At 38.2% G+C, this 14,459-nt stretch overlaps 1 protein-coding gene across 1 annotated transcript in view; it reads right to left on the bottom strand.

Moving 5' to 3' along the window:
- ATP8B4 (ATPase phospholipid transporting 8B4 (putative)) overlaps window positions 1-14,459 on the bottom strand; it is a 266,629-nt gene that overhangs the window by 90,947 nt on the left and 161,223 nt on the right. The window contains exons 13-14 of the mRNA XM_064570495.1: window positions 4,140-4,348; window positions 1,019-1,062 (exon numbers count right to left, since the gene is read on the bottom strand). Coding sequence (XP_064426565.1) covers window positions 1,019-1,062; window positions 4,140-4,348 — 253 coding nt within the window. The remainder of the gene's footprint in view (window positions 1-1,018; window positions 1,063-4,139; window positions 4,349-14,459) is intronic.

Here is a 14,459-nt window from a genome sequence, read left to right as displayed (position 1 = left end):
CTGCCCCCCAAACCACTGAGGACTGATGTGTCTTACAAACCCACAGGCACATATCTAAATAAAGCATTAGCAAACAGATTCTAGTAGCACACTGAGAACACAGCTTAACACAAGTGACATTTATTTACAGAAACCATGGATGGATGACAAATCAACAGAAAAATGGGTAAAGATGAAATACAATAAACTATTAAAAATATAAAAAGAGGGGCGCCTGGGTGGCTCAGTCGTTAAGCATCTGCCTTCGGCTCAGGTCGTGATCCCAGGACCCTGGGATCGAGCCCCACATCGGGCTCCCTGCTCCGCGGGGAAGCCTGCTTCTCCCTCTCCTACTCCCCCTGCTTGTGTTCCCTCTCTCGCTGTCTCTCTCTGTCAAATAAATAAATAAAATCTTAAAAAATAAATAAATAAAAATATAAAAAGATGTCCAACCTCGCTCATAAGATAAATTAGAACTAGAACCATACTGACATATCATTTCACATAGTCTTGTCAAATATCAAAAACTCTGACAAAACGTCGTGTTGGTAAGGGTGGGAAAAAGCACTCTTGTACATTGTTTGTGGCAGGATAAATTGGTAAAAATTTTAAATACAATGGCAATATTTATCAATTACAAATGCACATACCTTTTGATTTAGCAATTTCATTTTCCAATTCCACTAACTGGATTAGTGGAATTCCAATTCCACTAATCTAGAAAGATCTCAAATATATCATTGAGAAAGAAAGTTACGAATGGTATAGATAGTATGCTACCGCCTACATAAAAAGTGGAGAAAAATACTTCCTTGTATACACAGAAATATCTCTAAAAGAATTAAAAAACAGAGGGAACTCTGTGGTTGAGGGACCTCCATAGAAGGGATTTTGAACCATATGAATCTATTTTTTAAAAGTTATATGTTAAATATTTCATCTGGTCAGAGTAGAAATCAGTCCTCCAGGAGCTCATCATTTTAAAAACACATGTACAATTTGAAATTAAAAGTAAGAATGAAATTTGTCACCTCCACACCTTAGTTATATCTGTTTTCTGACCCACGTCATCATGAACTTCACCTGCCAAAACAAAAATTAAGAATAACAAATGAAATTAAAACTAGATTTAGACATTTAGTTTTAAGGAATACACTTACTGAAGCACCATTAGTAGAAGGCATTAGGAGTTCAAATTTAGACTTTTTAGGAGTGGTTTCACACTGTAAGCCTAGACATAGTGATTAACCCAGAGAAATACTCAGGTTTACCCAAGATAGAACTAAAATGCAGTATGAACTGAAACAAAATATAAAGCTCATGATCATGTTCTATAAATTTTATCATCCTGCTGTCACATTATCCATGATGTTTGCCAGAGGCAAATTTTTGTTTTCCACTTTATCCCCACAGTTGAGGCATTCAAAATGACATCCTAGACAGACCAATTCTCACCAGTGCTAGAGCTTGGTGAGTACATCTCCATCTTGGTTTGGGCCAGATACAGCTGTGTAATATCCAGGCCAATTAGCATGTAAATGTTAAACAGTGTCCATGCCCCCTGCAGTCAGAAACCATAGCCAAGTATGTGCCAAATATTTAAAAATAATTTTTCTTTGTATAAAGCCAATATATGCTTATTATAGATAAATTGGAAAATACAAGATGTTTACAGTAGACAGTAAAAATTACTAACAGTCCCATCCCCATGGATAACCAGTATTTATAGTTTCTTTCATGCTGTGTGTGTGTGTATATGTGTGTGTGTGTTTATATATATTTATCATAGAGTTCAAAAATGTCTGGTTCCTGCTGTTTTTAACCCAAGTGTGAGAATTTCTCTGGTCGTCAAAAGTTCTTTGTGAATCTAATTTTGAATGGTTGTATCATAGCTACATAGCATAATTTATTTTAGCTTTCTCCTCTTTGGAAGCTTTTAAGATTTTTCTAATTTTTGCTTAGCATTTGAAGATTTAATGCCATTTGCCAAGACTGTATTTCTTGCAAAGATAATAAGAGTTTCTTGCATTAATCCTGTGCTAGGCACTTGTATTATCACTCATCTTCATAACAAACTTGCCAGATGAAGATTTTTACTCCTGTTCTATGGGTGAGGGAACCAAAGAACAGAAATCCATGGGAGGTTACTAAACTGAGGCTAAAAAGTCAGCCTCGTGTGTTTTTGAACCCCAGTCTCTTTCTTTTCACTACATAATGCTATGACCAAGAAAAGCCTCTGATGAATCGGTATTTGCTGTTTTGCTGGAGCACTGGTCTAAATCTGGACCTGTGTGACTGCTGCGTGGGCGGAGTCCCAGAGCCAGTCAATGAAACTCGCCATGCTCCTGGAATTTAAATCTCAAACTCACTGCAGTTATGCTCCAGTCATTGTGCCATAGGCAGTAACTCATAACCAATAAAAACGAAACAAAGCTGTGCCTTCCTGTAAAATGCCTCCCCCAAAGGAAACATGCCTATAAAGCTGGTGATGGAAGTGAAGAAAAGTTAAAGAAGTCAAAGAAAATAAAAGTTCTGAGCTAGAAAATAGAAGATTTAGATAAATTAGAGTAGAATATCAAATTTTCCCAAGGCTAGATCTAGGATATAAACAAAACCAACTTATAGGAAAACAAGAAAAAGTGATTCTTAAACATGCTGTGATTGCTTTAGTAAGAATGTATTTTAATGACATCAAAAATGCATTATAAATTATAATGGTATACAAATTAAGGGTCTAAAGAGGTTACTTAAATATTTCAGTTCTGCATTTTACTAGGGAAATTATAAGCTATCATGGGATTTGGAAATTTGCAAAGATCTTGGGATATATATACTTTGTGAAAATCAAGGGCCTTTGCTAAAAATATCCCTATGACAAACATCTCTACAAATAAATCCTGGTCCACATGTCTGATAATTTCCTTAGCATCATTTCCTAGAAGTGATATTATCATTATTATGTTATTATCAATGTGTGCCATGGCAAAAAAAAACAAAATCCAAAAGGTCCTCCAAATTAAAAATATCTCTAATACTCTGACTAAAATTTTCCCATTTAAACTACTCTTTGGGTTTAGCCAGTATTCTTAGAAAGTCTATGAAAATAATGTCAAAAGAAAATTTTTAGGGAAAGTCTCTATTTTATCTACCAGTTTTTATAATAGTGATATTTGAAATGCACAATGTAACTGAGGGCTTATAGAAGTCCAGGTTGAGAATTATCTGGTTCTCACCCAGAAAGGGGGGAAGTGGAGCAGAGGAAAGCTGGGTTACCAGGATGGGGTAGCAAAGGGAGGTCAACAGGCAGGAGAGTATAAAAATCAACTGCTTGTATTTCTTAATTTTGTTCAAGGTTAAATCTTACTTTAAAATATTTGGCAATGTGTGAAGTTTCTCATCAGGAGACAGGGAAGTTTTCCCTCTCTTTCTTGGATTTTTCTTCTTGAGATTTCTGTACTGAAAAGCTGGGCACTCAGAGTCTAGTGAAAGGAGATCAGGAATCCAGAGACACCCAACAGAAGCCTTCTGCTGAGTTCCCATGCTTTCAGCTTAAGAACTGTCTGCTAACTGGCCAAAATCAGAGTGACAAGGATCACATATAAATAGAATGCCTGAAAATCCTAATATAGAGCAGGTATCCTGAAAAAAGCATTCAAACAGGAATTGGGATATTAATGAAATAGCTTGTCTGGCCACTCAAAGTAGCCCTGTGCAGTGTGAATTCTTAGGAATGAATTGCAAATTCTTACAAACACAGGCCCTAACATCAATTCCAGAGCTGTTAGGAAGCAAGTATGAAATACTGTTTTTACCAAGCTAAATCAAGTTACCAAGAACTTGTCCTCCCTTGGATATGGGTCTATTAAGCACCATAGAATACAATCACACAGTTAGAGTACCAAAAGGAATCTCAGACAGTATCATAGCTAACCCCTATCTCTACCCCTGAATGGTAACAAATGCCAAGTTTCATCTCAATTATTCAACATTCATTGAACAAATATTTAGTGAGTGTTTACTATATGTCAAGCACTATGTTATTGTGTGCCTGTATTAATAAGAAAGCCAGCAATAAATGGTTTGGTTTTTAAAAATAGAGTTGCTTATGTTCTTAAGGACTACTAACAATATCAGTAAGAAAGAGGAACTCTTTCCCTTACCATAGATTTTCCCATTAATGGAACATTTTTTAAAAGTCATGATGTTTTGAGTGAGGGTGCCTGTTTTGTCAGAGAAAACATATTCAATTTGGCCCAGTTCCTCATTTAGAGTGGTTGTCCGAGCTTCTGCAGGTGTGGATTTTCCAGAGTAATACATCTTCCGATCCCAGTTTATAAAGTAACTGTGTCCCAGACGAATTACTTCCATACTTCATCCATTAAAATGGAGAAAAAGAAATGTTCCATCAGTTTCAGAACATACAAAGCTTTACCAAAGTAAGAAGTCCATCAAAGCCTTCAGAGTGTAAGAGAAAATGTGGATGCTCTGTCCCCAGGTTCTAGTGACCTTCAGAAGCATCTCAGCAGAGTCTGATCATGAACCTGCCAAAGTCATTTCCCTGCAACACCATGAAAAAATAGATTTTGCATAAAAGCTTGGGGAATGTTCCATGTGTCATCATTTATATTAAACAGGCCCAGTAGAGATTTCTTGGGTAGCCTAAGTTGGCATTTCTCTTATATCTTAGGAGAAACTGATTATAATCAAAGATGTTTGTCAGAAAGAAGATCTAAAGAAAAGTGTTGTTGAGGACTTTCTATTACATTGTTTGATGCGCTTCACTTTGCCAAAAGAGGTAGAAGCAGTACCTCTGTAAAGCACTAAGCAAACCGTAATAGATACTGAGTAAATCTCAATACTATAATTATTGCTGTTATATTACTTTGCCCCTTTGCCAGGAAAAGAGCATTGTCTCATGATTTAGTGGTAATTTATGACTTTCCAACTCTGGAAGTGGAATTTCTACAGCCAAAGGTATGAACTTTTAAAATCTTTGTCATATGTAAGGCTAAATCAATTTCCAAAGAGGTTAACATTGTAAGTTTCTGTGATTACTGAAAATTATCACTGACTATGTATAATGTATATACATACACATCATACAAATGTTACCAATTTATCACTTGTCTTTTAATTTTGTTTTGACTATTTTTGACATGAAGAACTTTTCTTTTTAATTGATTAAATTTATCAATTTATAGTTTCTGTTTTGGAAGTTTTGCTTGGATAGGCTTTCCCTATGCCAAGATTATATATACAGACATCTTTACTTTTCTCCTGGTTCTTTACTGAATTTTCCACATTTAATTCCCTGTCATAGTTGGAATTTTTATAAGTATGATGTAATATGAGGTGCTAATTTCAATTTTTACAAAGTTTTTTCATCACCATTTATTGAACAACAAATCCTTTCCTTCACTGTGTTGGGATGCTTCCATGCCACCTATAAATTATTTTCCTCACTAGAATCCACTCTAGTGATTTCAGTTTTATTCTTTAATATGTCACTTAATACATCTCTTATTTTCCTTATTGCAGCTTTATAAAATTTGGCAGATCTGGAGGAAAAGATGGCGGAGGAGTAGGGGACCCTATTCCAACCGGTCCCGGGAATTGAGCTGGATATCCACCAAACCACTCTGAACACTTGTGAAATCAGCCTGAGATGTAAGAAGATAGATCTGGATCTCTACAAACAGAATATCGCAGGCAGTTGGTTTCGAGGTATGAAGTGGGGAGCCATGATTCCCCAGGCAGATATCAGAAGATAAACACAGGGGGAGGGAGCCGTGGGGATCCTACACCACCAGTGAGTGATAGCCTCCTCTCCAGGGACAGGGCACAGACTCGCAGACTGGTAGCGACAGAGAAAGGACTTTAGGGCAGCCCCCCAGACTGAAACCCTGAGCGGTGGGGCCACGTGTGTAAACTGAGGGCGGCTGGTGGTTTTAGAAGCACAAAGGGCAGAAACGTGCCCTGACCTGGAGGTGAGGACTGGGAGCGCTGCTGAGGGGCACACAACCCAGGACACTACAGTTTATAGTGGCACAGACAGAAACGGAGATAGTGTGGCCTGGAGAGCTCATGGAAGAACAGACTGCGATCTCTCGGCTCTGAGGCAGAGGACTGGAAACTAGCTCTTCTGCTCTGACTCTCAGAAGAGATGCAGAAAGCCACCAGGGAAAGCCGCCAGAGAAAAAAGCCCCAAAAAACTGGTTTTCACTGAGCCCATCCCCCCCCCACAGGGGGCAGGGCAACTCTGCCCAAACAGGGTTCCCTGAATAACAGTACAGCAAGCCCCTCCCCCAGAAGATAGGCTGGGAGAACAAGAGGCCAGCAACCCTAAGGTCCCTATAAAACAGGTGCATCTTGCTTGGGTTTTGGTCAATAATTTGGACTCTGTACATTCCCTCAACCACCCCTCAACAGAATGACTAGGCGGAGGAACCCCCAAAATAGGAAAGACTCAGAGACTGTGATTTCTGCCACAGATTTACAAATGGATACAGATAAAACCAAGATGTCGGAGATGGAATTCAGGGTAGCAATTGTAAAGACAATAGCTAGAATGGAGAAATCGATTAATGGCAACACAGAGTCTCTAAGGGCAGAAATGAAAGCTGAACTGGCAGAACTTAAAAATGCTATCAATGAGATCCAATCAAATCTAGATAATCGGGGTGCCTGGGTGGCTCAGTCGTTAAGCAGCTGCCTTCGGCTCAGGTCATGATCCCAGGGTCCTGGGATCGAGCCCCGCATCGGGCTCCCTGCTCTGCGGGAAGCCTGCTTCTCCCTCTCCCATTCCCCCTGCTTGTATTCCCTCTCTCACTGTGTCTCTCTCTGTCAGATAAATAAATAAAATCTTAAAAAAAAAAAAATCTAGATAATCTAACAGCTAGGGTAAGCAAGGCAGCAGAATGAATTAGTGATCCAGAAGACCAATTAATAGACAAAAAGGAAAAAGAGAAGGCCAGGGAAAAACAACTCAGAATCCATGGAAATAGAATCAGAGAAATAAGTTACACCATGAAACGACCCAATGTCAGAATTATCGGGATCCCTATCTGGGGAATGAAACAAACATTCATGGCTTGGAGGCAGAGAGGAACCCTCCCAAGATCAAGGCAAACAGGCCAATGCCCTGGCATGTAATAATAAAACTCGCAAATCTTAGAACCAAGGAAACCATCTTAAGGGCAGTTGGGGGAAGAGATTCCTTACGTACAGAGGGAGGAACATCAGAATAATGTCAGACCTATCCACAGAGACCTGGCAAGCCAGAAAGGCCTGGCAAGACATATTCAGGGTGCTAAATGAGAAGAACATGAAGCCAAGAATACTTTATCTGTCAAGGCTTCATTTAGAATGGATGGAGAGATCCAGAGCTTCCAAGACCAGCAGAAACTGAAAGAATATGTGACCACTAAGCCAGTCCTGCAAGAACTATTAAGGGGGGGGGTTCTATAAAAGGAGAAAGACCCCAAGAGTGATATAGAACAGAAATTTACAGAGACAATCTATAGAAACAAGGACTTCACAGGGAACATGATGACAATAAATTCATATCTTTCAATAATCACTCTCAACATGAACGGCCTAAATATTCCCATAAAACGGCACAGGGTTGCAGATTGGATAAAAAGACAGGACCCATCCATATGCTGTCTACAAGAGACTCATTTTGAACCTAAAGATACACCCAGACTGAAAGTGTAGGGATGGAGATCCATCTTCCATATCAATGGACCTCAAAAGAAAGCTGGGGTAGCAATTCTTTTATCAGACAAATTAGATTTTAAACTAAAGACTGTAGTTAGAGACACAGAAGGACACTATATCATTCTTAAAGGGTCTTTCCAACAAGAAGATCTAACTATTGTAAATATCTACACCCCCAACGTGGGAGCAGCCATCTACATAAGCCAACTGTTAACCAAAATAAAGAGTCATATTGATAATAATACGTTAATTGTAGGAGACCTCAATACTCCACTCTCAGCAATAGACAGATCATCTAAGCAGAAAATCAACAAAGAAACAAGAGCTTTGAATGACACACTGGAAAAGATGGACCTCATAGATATATACAGAACATTCCACCCTAAAACAACAGAATACTCATTCTTCTCGAGCACACATGGAACTTTCTCCAGAATAGACCACATACTGGGTCACAAATCAGGTCTCAGCTGATATGAAAAGACAGATTATTCCCTGCATATTCTCAGACCATAATGCTTTAAAACTGGAACTCGATCACAAGAAAAAATTTGGCAGAAATTCAAACACTTGGAAGCTAAAGACCACCCTGCTCAAGAATGTTTGGGTCCACCAGGAAATCAAAGAAGAACTTAAACAATTCATGGAAACCAATGAGAACGAAAAATTCTGAATTCACCAACTAACTTTACACCTTAAAGAATTAGAGAAAAAGCAACAAAAGATGCCTAAGCCATGCATTAGAAGAGAAATAATTAAGATTAGAGCAAAGATCAATGAATTAGAAACCAGAAACACAGCAGTTCAGATCAACAAAACTAGAAGCTGGTTCTTTGAAAGAATTAATAAGATCGATAAACCACTGGCCAGACTTATCCAAAAGAAAAGAGAAAGGACCCAAATTAATGAAATTATGAATGAAAGGGGAGAGATCACAACTAACACCAAGGAAATAGAAACAATTATTAGAAATTATTATCAACAACTATATGCCAATAAATTGAGCGACCTGGAAGAAATGGATGCCTTCCTGGAAACCTATAAACTGCCAAGACTGAAACAGGAAGAAACTGAAAACCTGAATAGGCCAATAACCAGTAAAAAGATTGAAGCAGTGATCAAAAACCTCCCAAAAAACAAGAGTCCAGGGCCTGATGGATTCCCTGGGGAATTCTACTAAACATTCAAAGAACTTATACCTATTCGCCTGAAGCTGTTTCAAAAATAGAAACAGAAGGAAAGCTTCAAGATTCATTCCATGAGGCCAGCATTACCTTAATCCCCAAACCAGGCAAAAAGACCCATCAAAAAGGAGAATTTCAGACCAATATCCCTGATGAATATGGATTCCAAAACCCTTCAAAAAAATCCTAGCTAATAGGATCCAACAATACATTAAAAGGATCATGCACCATGACCAAGTGGGATTTATCTCCGGGTTGCAAGGGTGGTTCAACATTCGCAAATCAATCAATGTGATAAAACACATTAATAAGAGGAGCGAGAAGAACTACATGGTCCTCTCAATTGATGCAGGAAAAGCATTTGACAAAATACAGGATCCTTTTCTGATTAAAACTCTTCAGAGTATAGGGATAGAGGGAACATTCCTCAAGTTCATAAAATCCATCTATGAAAAACCCACAGTGACTATCATCCTCAATGGGGAAAAGATGAGAGTCTTTCCCTTAAGATCAGGAACACGTCAAGGATGCCCACTCTCGCCACTATTGTGCAACATAGTACTAGAAGTCCTAGCAACAGGAATCAGACAACAAAAAGAAATAAAAGGTATTCAAATTGGCAAAGAAGTCAAACTCCCTCTCTTTGCAGATGACATGATACTTTATGTAGAAAATCCACAAGACTCCACCCCAAATTACTAGAACTCATCCAGCAATTCAGTAATGTGGCAAGACACAAAATCAATGCCCAGAAATTAGTTGCTTTCTTATACACTAACAGTGCAACTGTAGAAAGAGAAATTAGAGAAACGATTCCATTTACAAAGCACCAAAAACCATAAGATACCTCAGAATAAACCTAACCAAAGACGTAAAGGATCTATACTTAGGAACTATAGAACACTCATGAAAGAAATTGAAGAAGACATAAAAAGATGGAAAAACATCCCATGCTCATGGATAGGAAGAATAAACATTGTTAAAATGTCTATGCTACCCAGAGCAATCTATACCTTCAATGCCATCCTGATCAAAATCCCAATGACATTTTTCAAAGTGCTGGAACAAACAATCCTAAAATTTGTATGGAATCAGAAAAGACCCCAAATCGCCAAGGAAATGTTGAAAAAGAAAAACAAACCTGGGGGCATCATGTTGCCTGATTTCAAGCTTTATTACAAAGCAGTGATCACCAAGACAGCATGGTACTGGCTTAAAAACAGACATATAGACCAATGGAACAGAATGGAGAGCCCAGATATGGACCCTCAACTCTATGGTCAAATAATCTTCGACAAAGCAGGAAAAAATATGCAATGGAAAAAAGACAGTCTTTTCAATAAATGGTGCTGGGAAAATTGGACAGCTACATACAGAAGAAACTTGACCATTCCCTAACATCATACACAAAGATAAACTCAAAATGGATGAAAGACCTTAATGTGAGACAGGAATCCATCAAAATCCTAGAGGAGAACACAAGCAATAACCTCTTCGACATTGGCCACAGCAACTTCTTTCAAGATACATCTCCAAAGGCTAGCGAAGCAAAAGCAAAAATGAACTTTTGGGACTTCATCAAGATAAAAACCTTCTGCATAGCAAAGGAAACAGTCAACAAAACAAAGAAGCAACCCACAGAATGGGAGAAGATATTGGCAAATGACACTCCAGGCAAAGCGCTGATTTCCAAGATCTATAAAGAACTTCTCAAACTCAACAGCCAAAAAACAAATAATCAAGTCAAAAAATGGGCAGAAGACATAAACAGACACTTCTCCAAAGAAGACATACAAATGGCTAACAGACACATGAAAAAATGTTCATCATCATTAGCCATCAGGGAAATTCAAATCAAAACCACACTGAGATACCACCTTACACCAATTAGAATGGCAAAAATTGACAAAGCAAGAAAGAACAAATGTTGGAGAGGTTGTGGAGAAAGAGGAACCCTCTTACACTGTTGGTGGGAATGCAAATTGGTACAGCCACTTTGCGAAACAGTGTGGAGGTGCCTCAAAAAATTAAAACAGAGCTACCCTATGACCCAGCAATTGCACCCCTGGGTATTTACCCCAAAGACACAGATGTAGTGAAAAGAAGGGCCATATGCAACCCAATGTTCATAGCAGCAATGTCCACAATAGCCAAACTGTGGAAAGAGCCGAGATGCCCTTCAACGGATGAATGGATAAAGATGTGGTCCATATATACAATGGAATATTACTCAGCCATCAGAAAGGATGAATAACCAACTTTTACATCAACATGGATGGGACTGGAGGAGATTATGCTCAGTGAAATAAGTCAAGAAGAGAAAGTCAATTATATGGTTCCACTTATTTGTGGAACATAAGGAATAGCATGGAGGACATTAGGAGAAGGAAGGGAAAAATGAAGGGGGAGGGAAATCAGAGGGTAGAAGAACCATGAGAGACTATGGACTCTGAGAAACAAACTGAGGGTTTTAGAGGGGAGGGGGGTGGGGGGCTGGGTTAGCCTGGTGATGGTTATTAAGGAGGGCACGTACTGCATGGAGCACTGGGTGTTACACGAAAACAATGAATCGTGGATCACTACATCAAAAACTAATGATGTATTGTATGGTGACTAACATAATAAAATTAAATTAAATTTAAAAAATTAAAAATAAATTTAAAAATTTAAATTTGGCAATTCCTGGGAGGATATGAGAACACTCATTCTCTTTTTAAAAATTCTTAGCTGTACTCACTTATTCTTACTGAAAGAATCAATGTATTCATTTAAGCAAACTTCAGAATCAATGTATCAACTTTCTCATAAAACTTATTTGAGATTTGTATTAAGTATACATTAAACTTTTAATTATTGGAAAAGAACTGATATTTTAATATATAAATGCAACTTCAAGGAGAAGGATAAATTTTTCCAGTAATTCAATTTTGAAAAGTACTTCTATTGGTAAAGAGTTTTAGTTTAGTTTTGGTTTGGCTTTGTTTTTTACATAAGGCCATACCATAGCTTGATAGATGTGTCCCTGGACATTGTATCTTTTTATTGATGAGATCATTGTTTAAATTGTTGTTAGCCTAAAGGAGAGGGTTTGTTTTTTTTTTTTTAAGATTTTATTTATTCATTTGAGACACAGAGATACGAGAGAGAGAGAGAGAGAGAGAGCATGAGCAGTGGGAGAGGCAGAGGGAGAGGGAGAAGCAGACTCCCTGCTAAGCCAGGAGCCCGATGTGGGGCTCGATCCCAGGACCCTGGGATCATGACCTGAGCTGAAGGCAGACGCTTAACCATCTGAGCCACCCAGGCGCCCCTAAAGGAGAGGGCTTTTTTTTAACATTAAAAGCTTTTTCTAATAGTAAAAAATGTGATTATGACACAAAATCAGACATTTAACTGAATTATCTTACTAAGAGCCTCACAGAATTATTCTTTTGTATTTCTGAGGTCTATCATAACATTGTCTATGCTCTTCCTTTCTAATAGGGTTATTACCGTTTCAAGTTCATGTCTTCTTCTGTTCACTGATATTCTGGCTACATGTCTTAGTACATTAACAAGGTCATCCAGAAGAGTAAACACAGTAATGACAACAGCAAGGACCCTTGGCTTATTTCTAATCTTAATGGGAATTAAGCTTTGGTTTTCTCATTTTAAAGTGAGAACATTAACAGTAGCCTATTACGCTAACTCTGAACATTTGTCTCCTTGAAGACAAAAGATGATACCAAAACCCTTTCTAGACATTATATTCTATGCTCTTAATATTTCCCTCTCCAAAAGTGGTATGGTGCCAGTTTATTTTTGAACTATTTAAATGGTAACACTTTTTTTTTTCACCTAAATTAAAAATCACACTATGACTCTGTAGAATCCTACAATATAAAAATAAATAAGTCATATTCTGTATTTATTTATTTTCCTATTATAGTTTACCTATCTGTGTCCCCCAACTTCCCCCCTCACACACACACACTTCCTTGTAAATTCCTTGCTAGCTTTTCTATTTCAGCTTTGTTTTCCTTATTCCATTCACTCAAAAAACATTAGCACTTATAGTGGACCAAGCACAGTGCTTTACTTGTCATAAGCAGTACGTCAGTGTTGAATGAATGAATCCTGATCTTCTATTCCTTAATTTCACCAGTAAGGACATTAAGACCTAGAAGTTAAGTGACTAACCCAAGGTCACACAAATAATTAACCACCAAGACAATTCGAGAATTCAGGCATTTGGTAAAGCCAATGCAGACCTGACCTTAAGAATGGCATTATGCAGGTAACTGTACAAACAATTTGAAGCTTTCATCTGTCTGGAGGAGAGAGAGCTCCCTGAAAACTCAAAGCAAAATGAATGGAATAACATTTGATCCTTCTGTGTTACACTTCATACCAATGGAAGTATTGTAAATTAATTTGAATCCTTAGATCTTAAATTAGTCTGTGGAGAGGGCGCCTGGGTGGCTCAGTTGGTTAAGCGACTGCCTTCAGCTCAGGTCATGATCCTGGAGTCCCTGCATCGAGTCCCGCATCGGGCTCCCTGCTCAGCAGGGAGTCTGCTTCTCCCTCTGACCCTCCTCCCTCTCATGCTCTCTGTCTCTCATTCTCTCTCTCTCAAATAAATAAAATCTTTAAAAAAAAAATTAGTCTGTGGAGAGGAAGGGTATCCTTTTTGTTTGGGAAAGAGGATTTAGGAGAGTCATAGTGGAACATTCAGCTCTTTGTCTTACACTAGCAGAGAAAAGGAGACAAATGTTCAGAGTTAGCATAATCAAGCGCTTAGTGTTTTCTGCCTGAATGTTCAAAGAGCAGGGCTTATGATTCCGCCCATTCTGTGGCTAAACAAGGAAAGTCGAAATGAATTCCTATTGCTCTGGAACAAAAAAACACCTAAAATCTAATTCCTTGGGAGTACATGGCTGCACTTCTTAAGATGATGTATTAAAAAACCATAGCTGGGTATGCTTTAATACTACAAGTTGAACAAACTGACAGCATAGAAATATTTTACCAACATCAACATCCTCTGCTCATGTGGAATTGTTAACCATTCAAAGTAAATTCAACACTTTTATCCTTAAGTGACATACGGTCCCAATTTATTCTTTGTACCTATTTGAAAGCCTACAGGAAGCTTTTATAGAAGGCCTTCTCTCCAAAGAGAAAAACCTGGGGGTTCTCTTTTTGTAGGTCTCAGTCTTTAGGGTTGAGCAATCTGAAATTCCTTGGAATGCTCTTCCCCTCATGTTGGAATCAGAATCACTGCTCTTGTTTGTTGAGAGGAAAGCTCACATTTACCCTCATCATTACTATGCCTTACAACAGGTACAGAACTCTAGACTCTTTTTTCCTTCTCTTGCTGTCTTCACTGAGTAATAAACCAGACACAGCTTAGGGAAAGAGGAAAAACACTGTACCAAGTGTCAGAAGACTTGGGTTTGGATCTTGGTTCTATCCTTAATCAGCCCCATGAGCCTGAGCAAATCATCTCATTTCTGAAAGAAGTTGGGCAATAACTACTTTATAAGGTTGTTGGGAGACATAGGTGGTATTATTTGGTGCAGAAAGGAACTCAGAAATAAT

Source organism: Mirounga angustirostris, unplaced genomic scaffold (genome assembly GCF_029215605.1).
Source record: "Mirounga angustirostris isolate CCGP_5_RB_7025 unplaced genomic scaffold, mMirAng1.0.hap1 SCAF_9, whole genome shotgun sequence".
NCBI lineage: Eukaryota > Metazoa > Chordata > Mammalia > Carnivora > Phocidae > Mirounga > Mirounga angustirostris.
The sequence above is the reverse complement of the archived record's forward strand: the minus strand, read 5'-3'. Positions and strand labels throughout refer to the sequence as shown.